The sequence below is a fragment of the Rhamphochromis longiceps genome, linkage group LG13 (assembly GCF_057381845.1).
Source record: "Rhamphochromis longiceps isolate RC_006_pf linkage group LG13, R_longiceps_female_GT1.1, whole genome shotgun sequence".
NCBI lineage: Eukaryota > Metazoa > Chordata > Actinopteri > Cichliformes > Cichlidae > Rhamphochromis > Rhamphochromis longiceps.
The window spans coordinates 11468274-11495149 of record NC_140569.1 but is presented as its reverse complement, the minus strand read 5'-3'; the positions used below and the strand labels follow the sequence as shown (position 1 = coordinate 11495149).

Genomic DNA, 26876 nt, shown 5'->3' with positions numbered 1-26876 from the left:
ATTTGAAAAGTTTTGAGAATCTCTTTGAATTATTAGAAAGATTTGAATCTGGCTGTTTGTTGTAAACTAAGTTTTATTTTTTTAAGATTTGTAAAATGATATGAGGGTTGAATTTTGTGTGAACCCACACACTTTGTTTGTCTTTTTCTGAAGTCTTTTTCAGCCTGTGGGTTGCCATGTGTCGATTGAGAGGAGCAGATTGCTGTTCGCTTTTTCTTTCGATTCACTTGGTTTATTTTTGTTTTTGTTTGTGTTCTTGAATTGTTCAAAATAAATACAAATATTAATGAAAGAAAAATATGCTCTTGCATTTACGTGTTCAAAAACTGAATATAAAGTTGGAATAGATTATCTTTTGCTGCCATCCAGTGGATTTAGAAATTAAATGCAAGCAGATAGTGAAGCATGTGGGTCCTTAAAATTAATAGTTCTACTTTTTTAAACAACAACAAAAGAGCTTTTTGCTTTTTCAATCCCACACTTCTAAAGACAAACGCTGGCTCATGCTTATTTGAAATGCTCATCATGCCATCAATAAGAAATAAGAAGACATACTGACACAAAGTTTTCTTGCGCAAACAGCATCCGATACCTTTGTGTTTTCTTGTTCCTGGCTGGTAAGTGTGCGGAGAGTGTCCTCCAGCTGACTGGTCAGTGAACTCTTGTCTCTGAGAGCTCTGTCTAGCTGTCCTTCCAACTCAGCGACACGCTGGGAAAGGCCAGACACCTGACAGACAAACACAGTACACCATTTCAGTGGCCATTTCACTGCAGCGTCACTCAGAATTCAAGTAAAATGTCCTGCAAATACAAACATTTTTTTTAGGGTATCATTACCGTACAAAACATAACAGACATAAACTCTAAGTACAAGAAATATACAATAGCTACTGCAAAAGCAAACAGCAATGATTCAATTTCCTACTTTTTACTACTTAATGTTTCATTAAAAGAGTATTTTTTTAAATTTGTCTGTTAATATAGTTATTTACAGTATTTTACAGGCAAATGAACAGACTCATTCTTCTGTAATCCACTTCTTCTGTGAATTTCCCAATTCTGCGACTAATAATCATGTACATGAAAAGTAAGACTAACTATATTCGTCAGCTCCTCTTTTTGTTTGCGGGCCTCTGCTCGGCCCTCCTCTCTGGCCTCAGCCAGTCTCTGCTGCAAACCGTGTGCGTCTCGGTCGAGCTGTTCTCTCTGTCGAGCCAGCTCCCTGGACAACTGCTCGCACTGCACCTCCACCTGCATGTGTACAAAAACAGAAGGGTTAACAGAGTAATAACCAGCTGTAAAGAAAACAAAAAATGATGTTGTGAGTCAACACCGAGGTTGAAGAACATATGAAAGCTGAATATGTCCTTAATTTCAAGGCAATGTTTGAGCACCCTCTAGTGGATGTATATGATAGTGGTATTCCCATAAGCTTGTACTGTATATGTATACAGTGTGTGTAGCTTATAAATAGGTAAATCTGAGCATTAACAAATGCAATGCATTCTAAATATTAACTGTATTAAGCAAAGATGGCGGTCAGCTGGAAAGTTGTGTGTGAGGATGTTTCTCTGACCCTAGCTTTCTGCAGGTTTGCTTCCTCCGCCATCTCCACAGCCTGTTTGACCTGGAGACAGGCTGACCACTCCCTCTGTTGTGTCTCTTGCTGACTGGCCCTCACAGCACGCAGAGCCACCAGTAACTCATCACGCTCTCTGAGAAAAATCAGACAAAAAGGAATTAAAAGCAGAATCTGGATGGTACACTTAACTAAGTCTAAACTAATGCTATGGTTTACGCAGTCAGTATGCTGCTGCTAACGTCTGATTGATTCTGCAGGAAGCATTTGTTACCACTGACTTTGTGAGCCTGTCAATAGCCTGGACATGCAGGTTTGTGTGAGTCCCAGCCAACACAGCTTCGTGCTGTGCACACTTCAGGCACAATCCTGCCACACGAGGAGCTCCATCAGCCTTCAGTGCATCTGCGGCCTGCTTCTCCCTGTGTCTCAGGCGAAGCTTCACCTCCTCGCACTCCTTCTGACTGACTGACAGATCCTTTCTGAAAATATCAGAGAAGGAAAAGTGTTCTAAAAAGAATTAAAGATAACTCATTTTTACAGACATAAGGTACATTTGCTAGGGTTAAAAATGACTAAGGTTTTGAAACGGAGGGGATCAGAGATGGGCTTGGTATAAAAATGTAGGTAAGCTATGACTTATTTTGACCAGCCTACAAGAAATGGACTTTTTACATTTTTCTCCAGTGAATTACCAGAAGACATAAAAAAAAATTCAGGTCAGAATGTTTCTGTGACACCGCGTCATTGACAGCAAATAATAGTTTGGTTATTGAAACTATATGTTGATGCTCAAAGTTGGTTATTGAAAAACTCATGCTGAACAAAAACGTTTTGTGTTTTGCACTGTGACACTGAGTGGGTGTCCACTTGATCTGGTTGCAGTTTTAAATAGAGCATAAATGTCTTTCTCAGCCCTGAACATTTTATGTTGAGCTCAAAAAAAAACAAGAAGACAATAACTTGAAAAAATGAGCATTTTGTTTTTAACCAACTCCTCTGCACTTTTAACTTGGAAAATATTTAGTACAAAATAAACATTTTTTCCAGGGTATCATTAAAATACTAAAGTGACTAAACAAAAAACAATCTGCAGACTCTGAGGGCGTCAGTGGGAGGAACTGACCTTTTCTTCAAGGAATGACCCAGATGAGTTTCTGCTCGTTTGATGCCGCAAAGAACTAACCTGAGAGAGATGACCTGGGCCTCCAAGCTTTCCATCTGGGCCTGGTAGATCACCTTCAGTTTTTCCTGATGAGCACAAACATCTGAATCTAACTGGATGAAATTTAATTTATTGCAACAGCTTCCTTTAAAAATGTACTAAAAAACAGAATTCATGTTTCTACTGTTAAAGTTTTATTGGAGGAAATTAGCAAAAAGACCAATCTTAAAATACAATCTGGGACCATTGTGCATTATTGTGACGCATAAAATCTGATGAACACTGAGGTAAAAGAGAACCGAACGGCAACCAGTAGAGACTCATCTTTCCTACCAGCTCATTTTTCCATGTGTTGTGTTCTTCTTTCTGTAGCACACTGTGGTCTCGAATGGAGGCTACGTGGCTGTTGTCGATGACTTCATTCATCTGAGGAAAAAAATTGGAACGGGTGACCAAATCTTTAATTTGAAAGATGCTTTTATGATGCTTAAATTCAGCCTGTTGAACTATAAAAACTTTGCTACGTTAACTTTATATTCTAGTGTCTCTCTACTGAAAGTGTCCAGAGAAAAATGACTAATGCAACAGTCACAATATAATAAGAAAACAGCGTTTGGAGACCATAGCATGACTACGATTAATGCAAGCCTCAAGCCTCAGTCGCTGTTGTCAAAGCTGGAGTGTCAAAGCTGCAAAGAAATGACCGTCCTATTTTTATTTAAGTGTGACTGAGCCATAAGGTAACCTCAGTCTTTTTTATTCCTCTCATTATTATGTTTGTACTATAGGTGCCTTCATTGTTACACGCATTACCATTTTCACACACACAAAAATCAAACCAATGATTTTCACACACGCACAAATTACCGTGGAGTTTCGGATCGTGTAATCTTTTAGGGATTCATCCACAGCTTCGGCTTTCAGTTCTGAACGTAACTTCTCATTTTCCACCACCACTACTCTGATCCGCTGTTTCATTCCCTGCAGCTCCTCCTGAAGTCACACAAACAGAGAAGCCGATTAACATCCGTTCACATTAGCACACTGGGAATGAAGGACGCGCCCACACACGTACATTTGTGCACACAGACCTTACAGAATTTAACCTCAGCTTCCAGATGTTGGATGTATTCTGAATTGTGAAATACAGGAACCAAATCCTGAAAGGCAGGTAAACTGGACATCCCCTCCTGCCATGCAAAAGGGAAAGAAGAGTAAAAAATAAAAGCCAAAACACAGAAGAGCCGCAAGTGAAGTCAGTTTTAATTCCATTTTATTTCAGTTTAGCTTTCATTTGTTTTCAAAGCGGCTTTGCACATTTCACTTTTAGCACATTTTTTTTTAATTTTACTTTTTTATTATTAGAAAGTGAGTCTGTGACAAATTTTAACAAATTTACAAGGCTTCCTGATGCTTGCTAGAATGACAAAAACTAAAACTGAGGGCCTTTCCTGTTTATTTTTAGTTTATTTCACTTAGTTTTCACACTTACTTTTAGTTTTTTCTTTCATTTTAGTGAACTATAAAACCATGGTACATTCAAGTATGGAGAATTGCTCCTAATCTGAGTATCAGTTCTGTAACAGGCCTTCGTCAGATCTAACGCATTTAAATGTTAAACCATGCACAACTGCTCATTCTACCTTGGATGGAGACTGTTTCTTGGAAGGGGAGACAGGTGTGGGAATTTCTCTGCCCTGCTTCAGCAGAAGGCTCTTCAGCTGATTAACTACAAAAGACATAAGAAATAAGTATGTACACAAACACATAAACACTTTATTTAAACTTTGTGTAAAAAGACTGAGAGGGGAAATCTCACGATACCCCACTGTAAGGGCTGAGTTTTATCACATAACCGACTTACAACTAATCAGAAACATTTCATCACTCATCCAAGTAACTTCTTCGGTCTCAGCTGACTGCACGTTTCCCAGCCTTATAAGCAGTACAAGTGCATAATTTAGCACCATTGTGGTTCTTTTTAGAGCAAACACCATCCCCACATACACAGCAGCTAGGGAAGCAAAAGAACGTCATATCAAAGAGCTCCTTATTAAAATGTGGTTATCACAGGTTGGTTAGTCAAAGATGGGAAGAATGCTATGAGCGATCCAGGAGAGAAGAAGGACAACTGCTGCCTAAGGAAACAATCTGATCTCTTATGTTTCGGGAGTATCAGAACAGCTGAGATGCATTTTTCTTTTTTCAAAACACCATGTCTCTGTGGTTTGAAACACCAAAAGATGATCCATCAAAAAGTGGTCCACCTCAATGATCGGGTGCCCCAGAACAGACACAGTAATACAGTACATGCAGCTGCCAAGACGACTGCAGTAAATTATACATTATCAGAGAACCCAAACAACCACTGGCAGACGGGACAACACAGAATATTCAGTTTGTCAAGCCAAGACTGCATGTAATTATACCTACAGGGTACTGCCCAATCTTTCAATGTTGAGGAAGTTTGCATCCCAGGCTGGTAGGAAGTAAAAAGAGAGGTGACCATTTTTTAACACTGGAGGAGGCCTAAGAGTACATCTTTCACAATCTTGCAATGCTTTAGCCACTCCTCACTGATCAGTGGTCATGACAGTTGGCATATTAACAATCACGGGACTGAGCTCATTGCACATTGTTAGTCAGTTGCGCCAATTTCTGTCATTATGCAACTATACTGTTTATAAGGTTGAGAAAGCCTGCAGTCTGCAGAAAAAGTTACTTGGTTGGTGTAAGGTCAGTTTACAAGTGAACAGAATCAACTTTCTATGTATTCAATCAGTCACCTGCTTCACTCTGTGACTTTTGGTTCCATGCAGCCTTGTCCTCTTCGGCCATGGTTGTATAATGGTCTTCATCACCACCTCTGACCTCCTCCACCTCATCTCCATCAGGGTCCAGCTGCAGCGGAGCACTGCTCAGATGCTGGATGCTTTGGTTGGCCCGCTCTGAATTCAGCATACACATAGATGCCAGTGTAACATAGTATATCATTTATTTGATGAAATGCACAGACAACCAAAGAAGTCATGTCTATACAGCAAACAAATACACCACCAGTGTTGTGTTCACGAAGGTAAGCAGGTGGCACTTGCACAAAAACTAAGCTGTACAATCTCAATTTCACCTATTTATTTTAGCCAATCAGAAGCCAAATAATGCAAAGCTTTTATTTTGCTTAGGGCAGGCAATGCATCCTAAAATGAAAGCTTTAGAGCAGTGGTGCCAATCATAAGGCCCGGGGTCCAGAATCGGCCCAGCAAAGGCTTCAAACTGGCCCACTAAATGGCTTTGGAAAGGAGAAGGAGAACAGAAATCTTGGACTTTTAATTGTATTTTCACAAGTTTTCATACTGATAAAGACCTCCTCCATGGTCATTCATACTACACCAAAGTAATTAAAATTTAGATTTCTGCAATTTTACACATTTAGTTCTTTGACTTTCAGCCCAAAGAGTCATGCTAACAAATCTCGGGGATTAAATATGTAGTTAAACTTCTGTACACTGGCAGAAAGGGCAGTTTCCCTGGTCCGGTTCACATGAGATCATGTCTCCTTTTTAGCTGCACTTTGAGCGCCTGGATTCAGAATCTGAAGCTTCATTTTATTGTCAGCTTGTGTTTTCTTTTGGTTTAAGATTGCATTGACACTTATGTTCTGTGAAGTGTCCTCATCTGCTGCCCCAGCAGCAACAGGTGGCAGTCATGTGCCTGTCACCTGTACTTTTCCACCAATAATAGTTCTTTTCGGTAACATACCTATAGAGATAATGCTCTATTGGGCTCTGGCGGCATAAATTTAATACACCAAGTCGGTTTCATCTTACTATGTGCTAACTAACCATCCAACGACGCTCTCTTGAGCTGCCCATTCAAACAGGTTAGCAAACGTAGCACGACAAAACATTAACATACGCCTCAGCTCCTTCTGCATGGAGCTTGGGTGCTCTGCTTCATCTTCATCCGAGTCTGTCGGTTTCATGGATGTTTAATCGTCGTTAAATCGCACTGTTAACTAAGGAAACATGCTAGGCTACGTACAACAATCAAAGCAACAACCATCACATCGAGCACGACGTAACGGTCGTCAAATCCCAATGGAGCTGTGCTTAGTTCATTAACCAGTATCGCCCGAGAACAGTTCCCTTTAAGTAGTGAATTTTAGATTTTACGTCACCGCCCCTGCGAGAAATCACATCAGCTTGTACCCTAAAAACAAAACGAGGCAACCATTAGCTTACGGGTCAGGCTTCCGTAAACACACGTAGCTGATGGGAATTGTAGTTGTTTTTTGTAGTCATGATACAAATGCGAGCGCTTAAAGACGAAACGTTTTTTGTTTTTTGTTTTTTTTAATTCCCTAAACCCAGTTGTGAGATTACAGAAATGTTTTAATCGACGCCAGTAGGCAACACTTAATGTTAAACTACCTTCCTTGGTATTTATAAACACCAAATACTCCATATTTTAAAGTAGTATACCTTTATTTCTTATTGTCCATTCATGTATTTTCTCAGTAATTATAGGGAGTTTTGTTTTAAATGGTTTGGTATCTTTATAGCACTTTCTTACTAGAAGCCTCATTCACACACATATTCATATAAGTTCCTTTTTTTCTACACCTAAGGACTTTTAACACAACATTGGCACACTCGCAATTTAGTGGATGCACTAGGGGTAACTTAGGGTTCACTATCTTGCCCAGGATACTGAATATGTAGACTGGAGGCTGAGACTCAAACCAGTTTACACATATGATATTCCAGTTGACAGACGACCGACTCTGTCTCCTGAACGACAACTGCCTCAGTTATGCAAACATTTTAGAGCTGTCTATCAGTGCAAAAATCCCTTATTGCTCTTTTAGAAAGAAATATAAACGTGACTAAGTATATGTTGTGATGTTAAGACAACTCCCTTGTTAGATGTCATAAAATAAAACGTTTAATCATCTCTGTGGGGGAAATTACTGCTGCAGTGGAGACTATGATGTAGATGAAAATATAAACAACCAAAATAGTTAAATGCAGTTTATTTTGTTCAGCTAAAATCACCTTAGGGAAAGTTAAGAGACCTGAAACGGCAAGGTTAATGACCTGCTGCATGGTGTTTTGCTGTGATCTGTAGCCCATCGGTTTCACTTCTTTTATCATTGGCATCTAGACAGTCCAGTGACGCACTGTTGAGCACTCCTACAAGCATACACATACTTACACACAATGATAGGATTAGAGATCCTAGATTAGAAAGATTAATAACTGTGAGACCGCCTGTTGGATTACTCAGAATTACTTTTATAACACAGGACTTTGGGTTATGAAACTGTGGAAATTTCACAGATGTACATCTGTAACACTTTTACTTCCTATATGAAAATAAGTAGCTTATGAAGGACTCTAATATAGCTGTAAACCAAAATGAGATCATTTTTAGATATCCTTTACTGCATTTGTCATGTATGAGGTAATTGGGGGTGAAATGTAACACAGCTATATCACATTAAGCATTTTAATAACAGGAAATGTAAATACAGCACATGTATGTGTTTGTTTTATATTTTTACTGGTAATCAAAACTTACTTGAATATTTACAGTAACATGTTTAAGTCTGTTCACGAATGACAGTCATGAGATGTGGCTGAAAGCACAGAGGAAATCTGAATGAGCAAATCTAGCTTTCAGTTAGAAACATTTATTTTAAGCTACCATTAATCAGGCTGGTTAGGACAAAGCACATTTATATGAAGGACAATTCTGATACTGACACCTCTCTGTATATACTGTGAATTTTACACCTGTGATATTTTATTGGTAACTTATTAATTTACTTTTAACCCTGGAGAACCCATGGGGTCAGATCCGACCCCATTGGTTTACTAGGGAAACCATGGGGTCAAATTTGACCCCATGGGTTCTCCAGGGTTAAATACCATACATAGTTAACAAATGAATGAGCAAACACTTTAAGTGTTCCCTTATCTGTGGCTTTTTTTTTCAGCTTATGAATGCCAAATAAACAGGGTTAGATCATACTTCATGTGGCATGTACAAATTGTACTTTATATACTACTTAAATAATAATTTTAATGGTTTATGTGAAGAGCCTGAGAATGGCATTGATAATCAGTCAAACAAACTGTGTTCTGAGTATTTCACCTCACTCTATAACCCGAATCTGAATCCCGCCTCAGTTTCCAGGAATTTTACAGTACTTGAGAGTTTTAAATGGGCCAAAAAAAAAAAACCTCAGTTGGTGGGTGTTTATGTGATACTGTTAGGGTGAATGGGCGTGTTTTGTTTGCTGCTGTTACAAAAGGGTCAGACAAAGGTAACCATGGATACACCCTCTTCCTATTGCACAACAGCAGATAACTTCCTGTCGAATGAGCTTCAGCTGTACTTTTGAGTTTTGCGACATGTCACTTTTCAAAAGAAGAGGCAGTGAGTCAGATTCATTCATGAACAGACATTGTGCAGCGATCTTGGTTTGACATTTTCATTCTTATTTTATTGATGACAGCTTAAACACAGAGTTTGGGCAGCTGTTTTTTTTCCTGTGTAAATCAGGGCGTTTTGCAGTCTTGCGAAATACCACAAACGTCAAGATGAAAACTTTTCTTGTATAATCCTTGTAGTTACATATTTGAGAGTTTGTAACGGCTTGATAAAGAGGCTACAACTAGAAGGTCACCAAACTTCCAAGTGCACCAAAGCTCCTCTTTCACTGCCTTTTTAAGGAAGTTCTGGTAATGACTCACCTTTTTCACTACTGCACAGAGTGCTACTGTAACCATTTCGTTCCACTATCTATATTGGATAGTTGTAGTTACAAGTTACTTGGCTGATTAGGATAATTTCGTTCTACAGGTATGATTACCTTATAAAAAAGTGGTGCTTTCTTATAGATTAATCTATCCACTGGTGGATAGATTAAAAAAGTACAAATTTGAATGCTTGTCTATTTTAGCACTGCGGGTTTTAGACACATAACCAGTGACCAGTTATTCGGAATGACATAAATTCACACCTCTTTAGCAGATGCCTCTGGTTCTGAAGAGCCATATCCCTGGTCTGCTCGTCTTACTGGTCCCAGCTACCTTAGGGCGAGAGGCAGGGTCCACCCTGGACAAGTCGCCAGACTGACACAGCAGGGCCTCGGCCAAATGGTGGAGTCAAACTCAGGACGTTCTTGCTATGAAGCAACACTGCTAACCACCATGCAGCCCTAAATTAATAAATGTAATGCCTTAAATAAAACTGAATTTAATTAAACTGAAGACGATGTTGTTGCTGCAGCATTAAAAGGTACACAACAGCACATTTTTGCCCCAGGCCTGTTAGGATGCCTGGGTCGTTGACCCAGGGTGTTTGAGTTTATGTTATTATTTATACTTTCTAGTTTTTGGTTTCTTTGAGTTCCGTCTTATGGCTTATGTCTCCCCTATCACCTGCATCCCCTTGTCTAGTTCGCGTCTGTGTATCCTAAGTGTTTGTGTCTGCCTTGTTCCCACGTCTCTGTTCCCTTTGTAGTGCCTGCATATGAGTCTGTGTCTTTGTTCAGTCTGTGTTATGTGTTTCCTGTTTTACTTTGAAAGTCCATGTCTGATGTTAATGTGTCTGGTTTTGCTTCCTCTTGTCTCGTTAGGCCTGATTTGCCCCAGCTGTGTTTCCCTTCTGTTACCCATTCCCTGATTGCTCCCTCTGTGTATTTAAGCCCAGTGTTTCTTTGTGTCCGTGTCGCGATCTACCGTTTATTTTGCTGTGTGTTTTGCCTGTCCACTGGTGTAAGTTTATTTTGAGTTTTTCTAGTTATGTCATGTTGCGTTCAGCATTAAAGCCTTTTTGAGTTCACGTCTGTCTCCGGAGTCTGCACCTTGGGTCCTATTCCTGACTGCACACAGCCTCACCTAACAAGGCCAACTTGACAGGTTAATCAAGCCTAGCAGACTGGAGCTGTATAGCATTTAGTCATGTGTTAGTCCTTATCTAAATAAGAATTTTAAGAATTTACTGGGTCTGGTATGTAACATTTGATTAATTTATGTATTTGTGTATGCACTTGCATACATTTTCCTAATTGCAAACTTGTTAATATACTTTTTGCCTAAGTCATCTCTCTGTCAGGATCAGCTATTCAATGAAGTCTGGCAATAAAAATGGGCTATTTGTAATCTGCAACTAAATTTGCTTCACTATATTTATTCATACTGCGTATGAATAGAAAGGTCTGCTGCACCACACTCATGAGAAACCTCAAGTGAAACACTTCTTGCCTGCTTGTCAGAACGGTTTTACAAGAGCGTTTGCATGTTGGGGTATTTCCAGGAAACCGCATCAGCCTACCAATCTCCCCACGCACAAACCTTGCAGTCCCACGTTTGTTAAATGTCACCTCAGCCCTACCATATATAAGTATTGCCAATTCCCCACCTGTAACTGCCATATCTCCCCTTACTCCAAATTCCCCCCTCCCACCGTGTGACCCACTCCTCCTGAGTAAACTGCGTTTTCTTTTGTGAGGGTGGGGGTTCCCTTTTTTCTTTTCTTTTCTTTTTTAGCACAAAAGCCTTACAATAACCTGGAAACAAGAATATAGTGACCAAAAAAGAAAAGAAAAAAAAAAGCACAGAAGGAAAAAACCTTATTGTTTGCGCTTCTTTTATGGAAATCTGCATAACTGACAAAAGAAAGAAGAACATCAAAGGCGGAAAGAAGAAGAAAAAAATCTAACCCAGTTAAGCATATGGGAAAATGGTGCAGTCTGCCACATCTAAACCAGGCCTCAGTAGTCATTTATCTGATGTTTTTGCAGCACCCACTATACTTCCTACACTGGAGATGGATTTGTTGCCAACAGAGTGCAAGTGCTTGTCTGCAGAAACAGCGTTAAGCAATATCCAGCTTAGTAAAGAGAAGCAATAAGAAGAAGGTTGAGCATCTGAGAACACAAGCAGACTCCATATGCAAGTGCATGCAGGCTAGAACACATTATAGTGTTTCATATACTGTATTCTCCTGCCCCCTCCTAACCAGCCACAAGAAAATAATAGAAAAAAATGCCGAACAAACCCATTTGTAATGTTACTAATAATAATTCGAGAATTATGTCTCTCTTTTCTTTTTTCTTTGCCTATTTTGACAACTGTTTATCCAACCCAGTTCAAGCTTGGTGAGTGTGTTGCTGGGGACTTGACTAAGTATGATGCCAAGTCTGACATCATTTGGATGAACACTTCCCATATTTTGGCTAAAAGTACTCTCTTACCACTGTTTCCCCTGTGTGGCTGCCGCCTGCTCCACTCTCTGTGTGTTGAGGCATATACATACACACAAGGCCATATTTAGCTATCTTTATAAGGACCTTCACTGATCATAACATCATAACTAAGGGCCCCAGGCTTTACCCTGACTCAATTATAATTTTAACACCGAAACAGTATTTAATGAAGTATAGGGAGTAAAAAGCAATAACTTTTGCATTGTTCTAGCTTCTTTCAGCTGCTCCATTATTCACAATAGGTCACCACAGTAGACCACAGTAGACGGACCTGCGCACTTTTACACCAGATGCCCTTCCTAACACAACCTTCACAGGAACTTGTGCTTCCTACTGGTCTGGAACTTTCACACATTAGGAAAAGCTGTTAACCACTATACAACATTACTCATTCGGGACAAAACTCTCCTCACAATGACAGCCTGACGTGCTTTTTTTTGCCTTTGATGTCGAGTTACTGATGACCTCAGTCACTCATGCATTGGTTGAATGAGCTGTTCTCGAAAAACCCACAATGTTCCCTTTCTGCAAAACCTCATTTTAAACTGGAACCATCATACACTTAAACATAAATGCAACAAGCTCATCTTTACAACTTTCTTTTCCAAACAGCAACTTAACCCAATGAAGTTTAAGTAAGCATAATCCCATCCATAACCCTAGCACTCCCCTATAATTGTATATTTTGGAGACTTTTTGGGGGGAAAACATAGATATTTTTGATGTATGTCACTTTGAATAAACGCTTTCTTTGTTTCCCAATTGAAAATATTTTGGAGAACAACTTAATAAATCAATAAACATATTCTAATTGCCTAGTTCTAGAGTTAGGGTCATCACCAATGATGTTTGTGGTGTTGTTTGCAAGCAGGTGATGCATTTGAGACTCATCAGTAAGTTGTAGCTTCAAAAGCTTATAATAAACTCTCCCCTGACAGCGATTGCACTTGTTGACATGGGGCTGCACGTTAATATGATTTTTATCAATATAATAAATGTTTGACGCCAATCCTCACGCAAATCAAATTCTACGGTTCCACCTGATGTCAAAATACATCCACACAAGTATATGCACACACACACACGCACACACACAGTAAGTACAGACCCAAGAAACACATCAGTCAGATTTCAGATTTCTTAATAAAAATAATTCATTTCAGGACGACATATAAATAATTATTGAATCACACAATACAGATATTTTGATATGAATAAATACTTAACAAATAAAACCAGGCTTTTTTCATACAATACCCTATTGTCAAAAAGTCACACAAAGAAACTTCCACACCATTTGCATGTTTTGTTACACCTTCTGCTCTTAAGTCGATGCTCTTCCTACTGTTGGAATGTCCCTACACAGGTCGGAGTACCATTCCTAAATGCCTCAGCAGCTTAGACAAGTCATGTGCAACTTATGTGATCTCCTCCCAGTCAAACTCAGTCAGAGCCCCTTGTTAAGAGGTTATGATGAGCTGAGCACTAATTGGCCTTGAAGTGATTAAGGTTTGTCTAGAGGTGATTAAAGCACACAGAGATCTACGTCCAGGCCGTCAACACGTGGGCTGGCCTGACAGCTTTAGATACAGTTGAATGAAAAGGCAGACCAAGAGCCTGGTTGTCTATGCTTTTCTAACTAGAGCCACAGATGGATATCTGCCCACAGCTAAAGTAAGAGGGGAAAGAGGTTCCAGTTATTACCAAATTTGAGTCTGATAAATGTTTCATGTTTGAGCTTATCTTTACAGACAGACATTTCTTCGTATCTGAATAAAAGATAAGTTCACGGAAAGATGGTGTCCATTAGGGGGTTTTCAGCATGAGAGATCTGGATTAGCTGAAGTCTGTGGTTGCGCAGAACAGGAGATGTCAATCTGTGGCACTCTGGTTAGTTTAGAATGGTCCAGGCTGGCCGTTTTTAAGGAGGTAACAACAACTGTTTGGCAATTGATGGCACGTTTTTTTGTTTTTTTTTCCTCTTTTGGCAGAAAAAAAAACAAATATATCAAAATACATTTGAAATTCAAAAAAAAAGAAAAGAAAAAAAGAGGAGGAATGTCAGTTTTTTGTGTACTCCAGACGCACACACGCGTACGTTTTATCTGTATGTGTGTATGTGTGTGTGTGTGTATTGAAGATGAGGCATCGGGTTGGAAGGTCCTACGGTATGGACTAAGATCCATGTTCACAAAAGCATTTTTTATAAGTGGGAGCACTGATCCATAATCACTGATCAGGCCCCTCTGGTCCATAAAATTTCAATCACTATGTAAAGGCAAAACTTATCGAGGATCAGCCCCAATACTGTGCTGCTGTACAAGCAGCACAAACACATTCAGATAGACAAGATTAGCCAAAGCAGGCAACAGGATTGCTCTCTGAAGTTTTGAAAGTGATGCCTTGGCACATCCAGGAGGGTGAAGCAGAGAGGAATGCATCTTTACAGGTTCATTTACCTACACATTACCTCAGGCTGGGGTGGGGACATACAATCTCACAAAGCTGTGTTTGCATGTGTGCGTGTGTATACAGTAGTAGGGTGGATAATTATCCAGACTTCGCCTGTCCTTGTAGTCTCAGTTCTCCTCACAGTTGCCAATCCCCTTTTAACAGGACTGACGATATTATGTTGGTGTATACATTGTGTAGATATGTGTGCGCATGTGTCTATGCGTTTCTAGGTGCTTAAGTGGTAAGTAAACAGGAAAACAACGTCCAAGGCAACAGATTTGTTTTGGAGAAAAAGGGAAATAAGAGGAAGGAAAGGAGGTTTTGAAAGAGAGTGAGTCCTGTCTCTACTGTGATCTCTGCCTTCTGTCCGCTGAAACCACCAGCATGTTGGCTACAATGGAGAGGCTTGTATTTCTGTACATGTAGCACCAAAACTAACAGGGGCCTGCCCTGTCTGTCCTGCACAGTTTATAATTTGTTTTTTTACTTTCCATATCAAGCAATTTACATCAGATATGTAACAGTAATAAGGTTAATTAGCCTCAAAATATAAACTAACCCTGCTATTGTCTGGCTAATGGAAGAAAATCAATATTTGACCATTTTTACAATATTGACTGCAAGAGAATCTTTTTGAGAAAAAAAAAATCTTTGTCTGGGTTGTGAGGACATAGATGAGTGATTTAGGAGATTTAAGCAAAACAGTGGTGAATGCCATTTAACTTAATTTCAAGCACTTTGCTTGCTTTCCTTTGGCCCAGTTTTGCACACTTCTGCTGACTATTTTCACAGAGATTTGCTGTTGGGCATGCCCAACTACTGCATCTCTCTTTCTTCAGAGCAAATGCTAGACAGACAGGCAGACAGATACACAGATGGGTTAAGACAGACAGACAGACGGGGGGTATAAATCCTTGGCTGTGGTCTAGAAAGCAATGTCAGATGCTTCTTGTTATGTCGACATACAATCATTTTGTCCGGCACGATTCACTACGTACCTCTAAATACATATTGTACACAAGAGTTAATTCAGTTGCTCTGACATGTAGCCAAACCTCTCACCGTGTAAGTGCGCAGGGCATGTCAGATGATAATAATTGCACAAAGAGGTATTCTGGAGGCCATGTCTACTGCGAAAACACACACACTCACCACCACCCCCACATACACACACTCTCTCTTCACATTCTACATGGGGGGTTTGATTTTCAGGCCATAAGGTAACTAGTTAGTCACTAGCAAGTTAGTTAGTTGGTTAGTTAGTATCAGAGGTGCATTGACTGGCATGGAGAGCCCACAGCAGGGCGGCGGCTCTAGCGTGCTAGCGATGTGTCATCATCGCTGTCGTGTGCATGGGCGCTAAATGTGGTCAGCCGCGGTAAATCTGTTTGAAGTGGTCACACTCGTTGCAGTAGCCCTGTTTCTCTTGGTTGGCGTAGTGGTCACAGCCTTGTGTCCGGCACCGCTGCTTCGACTTTTCTTTGGGCGCCTGCGCCCGTCTTCCTGGCTCTCTGCCCTGACCACGCGTGTGGCACTCTGGGCAGAGGTCTGTGCAACCCGGGGACACATTACTGCAGCCACTCCGCCGGCACTGAGTCTGGGTCTGGGATTGCTGCGAAGATCTGGGTTTTGCTGCTCGTTCACGCTTTTGTACAGAGAAAGAGCGAGAATGGAAAGAACTGTCAACAGGCGAAGAAGAAGAACACACGAAAAAAACAAGACATGTGAAGAACAGTGAGGAGTTATGAAGGTATGGCAGGTACCTACCAGAGGAGGGGACGTGCGATTTGCGACTTGGTTAAGTCTTGCACTTTGCTCTTTTACGTAGCACTTATCACAGTAGCCCTCCAGCATCACCTTGCCAACTGCACCACACCCAGGCCCACGACATCGTGAGGCATTCTGGAAGCCTGTCTCCAAACCATGCCGACTCTGGGCCGGGGCAGGAGGAGGAGTCAGGTCTGGAAGAAACAGTGGCCAACATAAGCAATGTGCCATATGACATTTGAATAACAACAAACAGAACAGTTAAATGAGATGTTTATTAAGACAGCTATACGGCTTTTATAATAAATTTTATATATACGAAAAGCGTGCAATGCAAGAAGTGTTTTCTAGTTTTGTTTTAGGACTTACGGTGATTTGTCTGATAGTCTACGTAGCAAATAGTGCAGAAACCCAGTTTCTCAGGTGTCCCAAAGAACTGGCAGCCAGATCTTTTACAAGGTCGGGCCACAGGGCCCTGCCAAGCTGATGTGTGCCCTGGAGTTAGAGTGAGGCATGGCCGCTCAGTGTCCCTGGCCTGGGTCCAAGCTGAAGATGAGGCTTCAGTCCTGGGATTGATCTGTTGTGGCTCTCCCCTTTCTGGAGCCTGCTGTCTCTGCATGCAGGGTGGACACAAGCCATTGAATATCCTAAACGCCTCCTTTCTGCACATGTTACATCGCTCTGTCTCGGTCTCACAGCCTCCCCACTGGTTCCAGCCGGAGCCCTGGGCTGGGTGGGGAACGACAGGCCCCCCATTGGTCCCTGGCAGTCCTGTAGCGGCCGTTCCAACTCCAGGGGGTCCATGGTTTTGCCTGGAGTTGAAGCAGCGCTCACAAAGTCCATCATGCTCCACACTTAGGGTGAAGAGGCAGCCGGGTGTCTTGCACTTCATTGCATGTGTTTCACTGTATAGGCTGAGGCTGGGGGCGGTGGGCGGGGCTGAGCGGGGACTGGATAACACTACTCCTCTCCCAGATGAAGAGCATGGGGGGCTGCTACTTCTGGCCCCTCTGGAGCTCACCTCAGTCTCTGATCCCCCTATGACTCCTACCCCACCTTGTAAACCTCCTTCCTTAGTCTGAATTACCCCTTCTATCCTCGCTCCTCCACCAGTAGTGGCCTGCCGCTTTTCAAAGCATTCATGGCAATGAGGCTGCGTGTCCACAGAGACATAGAAGGTGCATCGTGGTGTGGCACAGCGGATCTCAATAAGCGAGAGCTGGGAGACGGAGAAGGGTGGCGGACGCTGTGGCTGGGCGGCCCATGCCTGCTCCTTGTCCTCCTGCCAGCGCTGGTACTCATGGTTCACAAGCTGTAGGTAGTCCTCCATCAGGTTCATGTCTTCAGGAAGGTTTCCCTCATCCAGCCTTAGGACAGAGACATACAATGTGGTTCTTAACTGCATTTTATTACTTTTTTCCCTTTCAAATTCATAGTTAATAAAAGTAGTTTGGCTAAATTATCTTTGATAATCAGTCAAAAACAATTCTTATGCCATGAGCTGTTCAAGGCTGCATTTAACAATGGATGGAACTTATAATGCCCAAGTACCTTGCAGCTTTCATAATCTGTGTAATGTCATGGCCCAATCTGATAGGGATCTCTATCAGGTGCAGGTACTCTTTGAGGAGCCTCTCTTTCTGCTGCTGCTCCTTCTCCATCAGAAAATGAACTTTCAGTTCCTCAAAGCCATTCCGCCTCGGATTGATCAGCGGTACTGCTCGGATCTCTGGGAAATTCAGTTAAAGATACACAGAGCCAAATCCATGAACAGGGGTCCTGCTTTGTCCCTTTATCGTGCCAAATATATAACACCTATTTCTTTGTGATTTGTACCTGGACCACTGTCTTTGATGGTGATGAGGGGTGCAAAGTGCTGGGAGTCGTAGCCGAGCACTATTGGGTATTTGTAGCACTCTGTGGGTTGCCAGTGTAGAGGCAGATAAATCCCACCCACATTCAGAGGAGAGATGGAGGTGCCGGATTTCATACTCCTGACCACCTGGTCTGTTGAAAGAACAAAGATTTAAGAGTTTATAACTCTCTAACAAATGACAATGAACAACTTTTATAGAGCTGCACCCAATTCAAGTGGAATAAATGGAGCAATGTGCAGTCATTTTAGGATTTTAGATCCTGAAAAAGCAAGCTTTGCTCAAATATGACTGCAAACATGTTTCTGCATATTTATTTTTTTATATTTTGAAGTTGAGAAATCATCAGTAGTCATTTGAGATTCTTTATTAAGATAGACAGTAAGTGACACAGTGCATTAAGAAGACTTCAAAACAACCGAGAGCAAATGTTGAGGAATGGTGGTGATATATTATACATTACAAGATGTGCTCTTACAAAACCAGTGAGTCTTTGAGGGCTAACAAGGATAAATAAGCATAATTTGAGATGATAAAAAAGGGAGTACCTGCAATGACGATGATGGGTCTGCGGAGAATGTTGGAGAGGATGAAGATGTGGATGTCCTCCAAAGAATCAAACTGGAGGCCATTGCTACTGGAGACTGGCGATGCCATCTTCACAATCTTTTCCCACTCATCCTCCCAGTTCTGGAACAAATGCACACAATTAGGAAATAAACTTCTGCATGAGCACAGTTTTCTCAAAGCAAAGTAATGGAAAATGGATCTAGTTGAAAATTCATACCATGGTGGTGTATCGGAGTCCAGTTTGGGTGAACTCCTGAGATTGGAGCAGCTCTGCCTGGAAGCGAGCTTTGAAGACGCCCGTGTCAGTTTCTTTCAAAACACCATGGAGAGCTTTCCGAAGAACCAGGTCTGTGTCCTGAACACCCAGCATGTACTGAGAGGCTGCATGAAGCAAACAGTTCCCATCTCCTACAGACACACAAAGAGGAGGCAAGAAAACACATGTGTTTTTAGTACTATGGTTGGTTGATTTTGTACACAGGACACAAAGTTCTCCTTCTGTGAATAGGCACATGCACACGCACACATACAAAGCTATGCACATACAGCATAAAAAACAGGCAACTGCAATGTGTGTACACACACACACACACACACACACACACACACACACACACAAGTGTAACTAAAGTCTGGGGATTTCCAGGCCGCTGGGCTGGTCGTTAGTATCTGGTGTTTCGACTATTATATGACCCTTATACATCTAACAGTACACACGCCACAGACAAGGCTGATAAAAATGACCCGTAATTTCCCCGGAACATGTTTTTGAAAAACTGAATCTTTTTACAATCTAAATCTGTATAGAAAACCAGAATTCTCACATACATATATTTGTTTTTGCCAAACGTATGTGCCTTTATCACTGCAGCCAGTCAGTAGAATATAGGTAAAGACTTGGTTGCTGAAAAGACGAGTGTGTGAGAGCGTGAGCGGCTAAAAATCCTGGAATTTTATTTATTCTCCTTTGGCAGTACTGGGTCTTTTTCTCATTGTGAAACAGCAGAGCCCATATTTGTTAATGTGTGCAGCTCTGAAAAACCCTGTTGCCACACTAAACACAGGAATTTCCCTGTACTAACTTCTGTCTTTCATGCGAGTGCATGTGTGCATGCTCCCCTCCTATGATCCCAACTCATCAATGCTACTCAGCTGGTCCTGTACTTTCCACAAAGGCGTGACTTGGACCGGATGGAATGTTATCTTTTTAAATACTACAATCAACACCCAATGAATGCTGTGATTAATGAGCAGAGATAACATGGGTCCTCACATGCACAAGCATATACACATGAACTGTAATGTGTACTTCTTTTTTTTCCCTCCACAAACATTTACCTGGCAGTAACTTCATACACATAAAGCATCTGCACCCTTCTTTGTATAATACTGCTGTATTAAACAGGCATTTTCAAGATCTCTCCTCTATACAGGAAAAGTTTAAGTTTAAGTAGGTTTAAGAAACAGCTAGGAAAAAATTTCTAAAAAAAAAGGATCATAAAATGTTGTTTTGTTTTGATGCAAGTGTTAAATAGGCCAAAATCTGATCTCAGTGTAGCATTAATTGTTGTGTGGCTCAATTAATGCAATCTAAGCTATAGTTGTTTTCTTTCAACTGAAGGAACATCTCGCTGTATTTAAAGAGAGAAAAAAAAACACTTCTCCATTTCAGACCAGCTAGATGTTGTTCCATTTCAGTGCTCTTGCATCACTCAGCAAAAACATAAAATGCAAGGCTTTTTTAATAAAAAACACCAGACATATGTAGGCCCAAAGGTACACACAAATCCAAACAAATGTCCACACACGTAATCACTTCCTCTTGCATGAAAAAAAGTCATGATCACAAAGTGAGGTGCCTGAAAACTAAAGATGAAAGTGGTTCAGCAGCTCCCATCAGGTTATATATAGATACTTCCTCTGTGGCAAGCTGGGGAACTTCCTGAAAACATACCAGTGCAGAGCCAGACTTAAGTTGATTTGGTCACTGTCCAGGTGACAGCACAAGTTTGCAACAGTGTTCTTCCAGCAGGGCTGCACTTTCCCACACCTTGTCTGCAGGTTGTTGTGTGAGAATGGCCCAAGATTTGTGACTGTAAACAACTGCAGTAAATTATTACCAAACTAGAAAAACGCTCATAGATTATCCACTAAGGCCAATGTCCCATTTTACAGAAAGTGATATGGAAAATTTCACTGGCTCATCCTTTGCTCATGCGTCGCCTCCTCATCAAGTTTTTCCTTGTGTAGTCTTGCTTATAAAAACAAAGTGCACATACCACATACCCCAATCTAGGAGGAATAATGTGGATGCCCCAAAAGAAACCTAAAAGCTTTATTTGTAAGGCAGAACACTGCAGCAGTGTATGTGTCCTCCCAGTAACTTAACCATGAAGTTAGTGTATTGTAGCTGAACAAATCCTTCCTGATGGGGACACATGACAGACATGGGATACTGTTTGGGAAAACCCCACGGATGTGTCCGAGACATTCAAGACAGAAGAGAGACTGAATTCTAATAAAGCCTTGTTTTACTTGGAGGAAAAGTTGGATGTATCAGGAAAACGGATGTGGCCCTGTTATTTTAATTGAAGTGGAGTGGAAGTTTTATGAGTCTGGGTTTTTTTTGATGGTCAGTTATATTCTGTGGTCTTGCTTCGTAATTAAGCCGGGCTCGGGGAAATTGGTTATGGGGTTTGGATCTTTAGTGCATTTGCATAGACCAAATGAGATAAGGATTTTGGGTTCACTGGTAAATTCAGTTCTGAGATGATGTGGAGACAGATATCCGACAACGGCGCTGGACATCAGTGAACAGACTTCTTCTCTCTCACGTTTTCTTTCTGTATTTGTGTGTGTCTGCTGAGCTCCAGTGACTCAGCAGCAGTCAGTCAGCCTTGTGTGTGTGTGAGTGTGTGCGTGCGTGTTGTCCGTCCTCTGCTCAAAGTCACGTCTGGGTCCTTCAGAGTTAGACGCTCCGGCACTAAATTCTGTCTCCTCTTTATGACATCATCTTCGCAAACCAGGAAATTCCAGCCAGGTTACTGGCAGCAGAAGTCATCCATTTTGGTCATCAATTAAGGGGTCTTTGCAAGGGGGAATTATGTGCTGATGACAGTTACAGTAAGTCCTTCAGTGATTACTAACTTCAGAATTGGCAGGGACCCTTTCAAAGAGTTTCACTATTTAAAAAAAGTACTGTAGGACATAACACATCCAGCAAGTTCCTCAACCATCCAGTAATTATTCAAAGTAACTTCTGATATGTGACCAATGTAGGAATTTCTCACATGAGAAAGAAAGAAACTATTTCCTCTGGAAACTCACATGTTTAGCACAAAGCTGCAATTATGACTGATTTCCTCTTCCTCCTTCTGTTGTGAAGCTATAGCTGATGATTCCTCTCAAAAACCTTGCTCTCCATTAACTTTAAAATAGATCTGATGTACACAGCAGCTGTGTTTAAGCTACTGCAGTATAGATGGAAAAGGCCACCAGAGACACACACGTTTGCTTTAACAAGGTCTGATGAGCTCTAACGGATCATCACAAACACAAATCCATAAAGTCACATAAAGTCAGGCAGGTGGGGAATTTAAGGTAAAACGGTGTGTTTTTTGACATCCACTGACATTCACTAACACACACCTACACAGAAAAAGAGGGGGCATACCCCAAATGCAGCAAATGAAAAACTGTGGAAATAGTTGGGTCTGAAACATCACAGACAGTAAATAACAGTCCTGCATGTGACGCCAGAGAATTTCCCAGTACACAACTATGATCAGAAGTAATCAGGCCCGAGTCTACATGTTTGCCTGCCCTGGGATGTTCCCGTCTTACAACATTCACGTAACAGAAAACATGACTTAGCAGTGGGGTGCCTAAAGTCAAACACTAAGGTCGGCACAGTAAAACCAAGGGGGCTGCTAAATGAGTCTATGTGAAAGCGGAACTCACGTCCCTCGATTGTTGTCATTTACAGTAACCCTGCCTGTGAGTAATGACATCTCAGAATTTGCATATCAAATAGTCCTGACTCATAAGAGCTCACCATCTCTCTCACAGAAAATGAAACAAAAGCAAAACACATCCTGTGTTGAGCGCAATATGTTTTGCTTCTAAAATCAAGGAGAAATGGTTCAACATTAGCTCTGTGACCAATCTGCTGAATTGTTCTATTCGTGTTGAATATCACCTACTGCTCCAACAGCAGTTATTTACGGTGCCCTCTGCTATACAACCAATAATATAAAACATCTTTGAACATCAACAAAGCTTCGTGGAGCTTCATCCACTTACAAGACCACCACAGAAATCTGGTTTACTGTAGCCTCCATATTCCAGAACAGCTCCTCAACATCAGCATAATCGTTCTTACCATTGGTGCGTAAGGGCACCATCTTCTTCAACTCCCCACACCAGTTGAGCTTTTTCTCCTTCTCTAATGAGGCCTGCATGGCTCGGTCCAGGATGGCGGCCTGAACCACCTCCCTGAAGGCCTGGGGGAAGTGGTTCATGGCGATCATCTCCAGCGTGTACCGGTGCATACCCCGCAGGTGGTGCATGAGGCCACCGCTGGCAGCAGGCTTCACCACATCGTTAGGCACTCGCTGTCGGATCTTCACTGCCTTGAGCAGGTTGGAGACAAACAGGAATTTGGGGAGGAAGTTCTGACCCTGCGACATGGCGGATGGCTGGCCAGGTGAATGGAAGGAGGGGAGGAAGAGGAGCAAGGAGGAGAGGAGGAGGAGGCACCAACCACCGATGCCGGATCAACGTGGAAACTGGATGGAGAGAAGCGGAGAGGACATGTTATTTCACAGCAGGGATTTGTGGGAAATTTTCAGTGGAGAGTCCCCTTCCTAACAAATTAAGACTTAAGGCACAACTTAATTTACAGTTTGTTTGGGAAACTACCCATCACAAAGGATGATTCCAGTATGGAGGCTGTATGGTGCTTTTTCCTGGAGATTCTGCTGGGCCCAACTGAATAAAGTACACAAAGACCCCTTTGTATTCTTGTTTGTTCTTTTAATTCTCCTTTTTGTCTTGATGGTTTTTGAGAGTTTCCCTCAACAGGGCTTCCTAGTGTCCCACTGAGCTCAAAGACTTCCAACAATAAACGGGTGCTTTCCAGACCTTAACCGAAGGCCACCCAGGGCTTCCCAGGCTGATGGGAAGGTCACAAGGCCTCCTCCCTCAACAGCCTGCATAAAGTCTCCATTTAAAAGGCTGGGAATCATTAGAAAAAATATAGGCTTTCAGTACAGACACAAACACTGCTCTCAGTACAGGAGGAAGATAATCTAACCTGGGTTTACGTCACTCCCTGAAGTCATTTAAAAGACAAGCAGCTGCAGAATTATTTCCCCTAAATAAAGTAGTAGTAGTAGTATTTATTTATTGTCATTGTCAAGAACAATGAAATTGAAATAAAATACAACTTTAATTCAGCCACGTTTCCCAATTTGTTACAGTAATTTGAAAGCTAGGAAAATTAGGGAAACTTTTGGCAGTTTTTATACTTTAAGTATAAAGGTACTGAGGTTCAATGCACAACCTCTATACCCAATTTGAGTCAAGTTTGCTAAAGGGAAGGTTTTAAAGGACTATTTCCCCTCACATTTCAACGCAGTGAAGACGCATTAGCAGTTTAGAGGAAGTAGAAAGTAATGGTCAGCAAGTGGGCCTGGAGTTTTGCTGACTTTTAAACTTCCCACAACATCCTTCTATCAACCTCTCGCAAGCTGGCAGTCAGGTCGAAAGATACTGTTCGAGTCCACAAACACCTGAACAGCGAGCTTCTATTGGCCTCTGTGCCTTTACTACCCAAACAGCAGCAGGTGCAACAACAGACTAGGCCGTGCTAAAGGGCTAGTCAGTCACATGAGGGACCAGACAACAGACACCTGGATGTCAGGGAGCATGTTGACACGAATCATTAGCGTGGCGTGCTGTCACAGCGGGGCACACTTTAAGGCAGACAGACAGCAGCACCCGGGTGGACGCTGCGGTTTAGGATGGCTGGCTACACAAAAACACAATAACAGGAGACTTTGCTGACGTTAAAGGCTTACGTAATTCCAATGACAACTACCTTTGGAACAATGTAGCGTTCAATCGCGTCTAACAGCGCGGGTATCGATACACTGTAGCTTCGCCGATGCCACATTTGGCTGTTTAAATGTCCTGCTATCCGCTCGAGGGTGACGTCTTTGTAAACAATGGCTGTCAAAGCCACTGTCGTGAGCAGGCTTCAAGCTTCCTCCGTGTCCCCAGAAACACGACCATACATTACTCAAGGCCCAAACGTGGTCTTACCCACCAAGTCTCACCCAATTGCTAAGAAATGTGTGTCCACATGGGGAGGCACAAGGAGGGAAGGCTGGCGTCTTACCTGTGTAATATGTCGGGGTAATAACAAAAGCCTCCCGGATGCTCAGGCTAGTCCTCTCTCAGCCACTTCACTCAGCCTCACCGCAGCGGTCCTCGGCGCCATTCAACCTTCTCTTTCTTTCAGTATCAGATCTATTTTGGAGCCCTCGCAGCCTGCGAAGCCTTTCAAAAGAATACACACGTACGATAATGATAGTTTTTTTAAAACAAGGAAAAAGTCCAAGTCAAAGGGGATTTCCACACGGGGACTTTCCGTCCACCCATTTTCCTCTCTCTCTCTCTCTCTCTCTCTCTCTCTTACTCACTCACACACACACACACTCACACACACAACCGCTGTAGTTGCAGCTCATTGCCACCAGGGGGTCTTTACTATCTGTCTGACTCGATACTGAAAAGCATATCCCACCTACTGAGCACAAAGGAGCGTCACTGAGGGAGGGAGGCAGTTCGCGTCATACTCTATTTCATGAGACAGCCTTAAAAAATAAATCATTAACCTTCAGAATCAGCAAATGAGTAAGGAAAACGAAGCTCATTACCTGATTGTGAAATGGATTTGAGTTGTTGACTGCATGCACTGATATGTGCATTCATGGTCTGATGACTGTAGCTATTGAAACAATGATGCGATGGTGCTTTAATTGTTAGCAAATCATGTAAATATAATTACAGACTTTCAGGTTCTTGGGGATTCCTGTCTTGCTCAAAGATATTTAAGAAGCAGATGTGAGCTCTTTGCTAACCCGCTGGTTCATTCACTACATTAGTAAGTTAGCTCAATGTTCATGTAAAGTGAAGTTTTCTTTTATTTTGGCAAAAGTTTCTAGCTCTTCCCACCCAAATCACAAAACAAAAATTGGTTTCCTCTTAAAGGAAGCCTCTTAACCTCCATATGTCTCCACCTAATGGAAACGTAAACTGACACTTGGTTAAATTGTGCCTCTCATTTTCATGTGAGTTCAATACTAAACATCAACAGATGATCTTTGCTCTAGTCTACCAAGAAAAGTGTGCATCTTCCATCATCCAGCAACCCACCTGACTTTGGCTGTCAAGGCGGCTAAAGCATTACAACAGTCAAGTCACAAGTCTGTTGTGCACCTGTGGTTTGTTGTGGTTGACAAGTTTTATTATCTTGACTGAGCTTCTAGTATGTGGCAGAGCATGCTTAACTGTTTTACTGCGGTCTACCATTCAGAAGCTGCAACGGAAAAGTAGTCAGAGCTTTATGTTTTATTTCCAAGTGTAGCGTTTGCTTAAGTTATGCATGATGCTAACACATGCAACTTGCTGGAGTTGCATGTGTTAGCATTATGCACGCGAAAAAGAGGTGTGACACATTTAGATGACATAAAGAGACAAATATTTTTAGGCTTTGTGTGATGGGTGTGTTCCAACACAAATAAAGTTTCAGTTTAGCATTTAGGAGGAGGTGAAAATACAAAAGTTGGAAAAGCCCACATGCTGCAAGTTACAAAAGCAAAATTTTTAGATGGTTTGATTTCCTTAAGTCAATCAAAAACAAAACAAATTCAATTTGCAGTACTACTGGGACCAAAAAGTTAAAGAGCTACATATAACTTAGCATCGACTTACTATACAACACACTGGGGCCAGTATTTTTTATTTTTTATTAAAACATGCATACACCCCCTGATTTCTTTTTTGATTAACTTGTCAGTTTAACTTACCAAAGTCTTCTTGAATTAAAGGAAAACTGAAGTTGACTAAGTCATTAGACAGGAAGGAGCGGTAAGTTTATACTTCTCTCTAGTCCTTTTGAAGCAT

At 41.6% G+C, this 26876-nt stretch overlaps 2 protein-coding genes across 3 annotated transcripts in view; both read right to left on the bottom strand.

Annotated features, from left to right (window-relative positions):
• The window catches only part of sdccag8 (SHH signaling and ciliogenesis regulator sdccag8), a 51526-nt gene extending 44575 nt beyond the window's left edge, over positions 1 to 6951 (bottom strand). Inside the window, exons 1-11 of one of the 2 annotated variants that reach the window (XM_085427624.1) lie at positions 6660 to 6951; positions 5531 to 5692; positions 4388 to 4473; positions 3836 to 3934; positions 3612 to 3737; positions 3078 to 3170; positions 2766 to 2830; positions 1861 to 2061; positions 1577 to 1715; positions 1099 to 1251; positions 593 to 727 (exon numbers count right to left, since the gene is read on the bottom strand). In XM_085427624.1, coding sequence (XP_085283750.1) covers positions 593 to 727; positions 1099 to 1251; positions 1577 to 1715; positions 1861 to 2061; positions 2766 to 2830; positions 3078 to 3170; positions 3612 to 3737; positions 3836 to 3934; positions 4388 to 4473; positions 5531 to 5692; positions 6660 to 6726 — 1326 coding nt within the window. In that variant the 5' untranslated portion in view covers positions 6727 to 6951. Of the gene's footprint in view, positions 1 to 592; positions 728 to 1098; positions 1252 to 1576; positions 1716 to 1860; positions 2062 to 2765; positions 2831 to 3077; positions 3171 to 3611; positions 3738 to 3835; positions 3935 to 4387; positions 4474 to 5530; positions 5693 to 6586 lie in introns of both variants that reach the window. The other variant, XM_085427625.1, reaches the window with a different exon arrangement.
• A 6383-nt stretch (positions 6952 to 13334) lies between these two features.
• tnfaip3 (tumor necrosis factor, alpha-induced protein 3) lies at positions 13335 to 25387 on the bottom strand. Its single transcript, XM_085427816.1, has 9 exons — positions 25087 to 25387; positions 23068 to 23473; positions 18904 to 19094; positions 18665 to 18806; positions 18079 to 18249; positions 17794 to 17971; positions 16612 to 17609; positions 16243 to 16436; positions 13335 to 16120 (listed from the first exon to the last, which is right to left on the bottom strand). The coding sequence occupies exons 2-9, from the start codon at positions 23372 to 23374 to the stop codon at positions 15845 to 15847; spliced, it is 2457 nt and encodes an 818-aa protein (XP_085283942.1). The 5' UTR covers positions 23375 to 23473; positions 25087 to 25387; the 3' UTR covers positions 13335 to 15844.
• Positions 25388 to 26876: the final 1489 nt, after the last annotated feature.

Excerpts from the sequence above, each read along its gene's own strand:
- tnfaip3 (XM_085427816.1), bottom strand. The coding sequence starts at position 23,374 with ATGTCGCAGGGTCAGAACTTCCTCCCCAAATTCCTGTTTGTCTCCAAC. Across the intron at positions 16,437-16,611 it reads AGACTATCAGACAAATCACC|ACCTGACTCCTCCTCCTGCC; the intron begins GTAAGTCCTAAA and ends TGTTTCTTCCAG. Across the intron at positions 16,121-16,242 it reads ATCGCACGTCCCCTCCTCTG|CGTGAACGAGCAGCAAAACC; the intron begins GTAGGTACCTGC and ends TCTGTACAAAAG.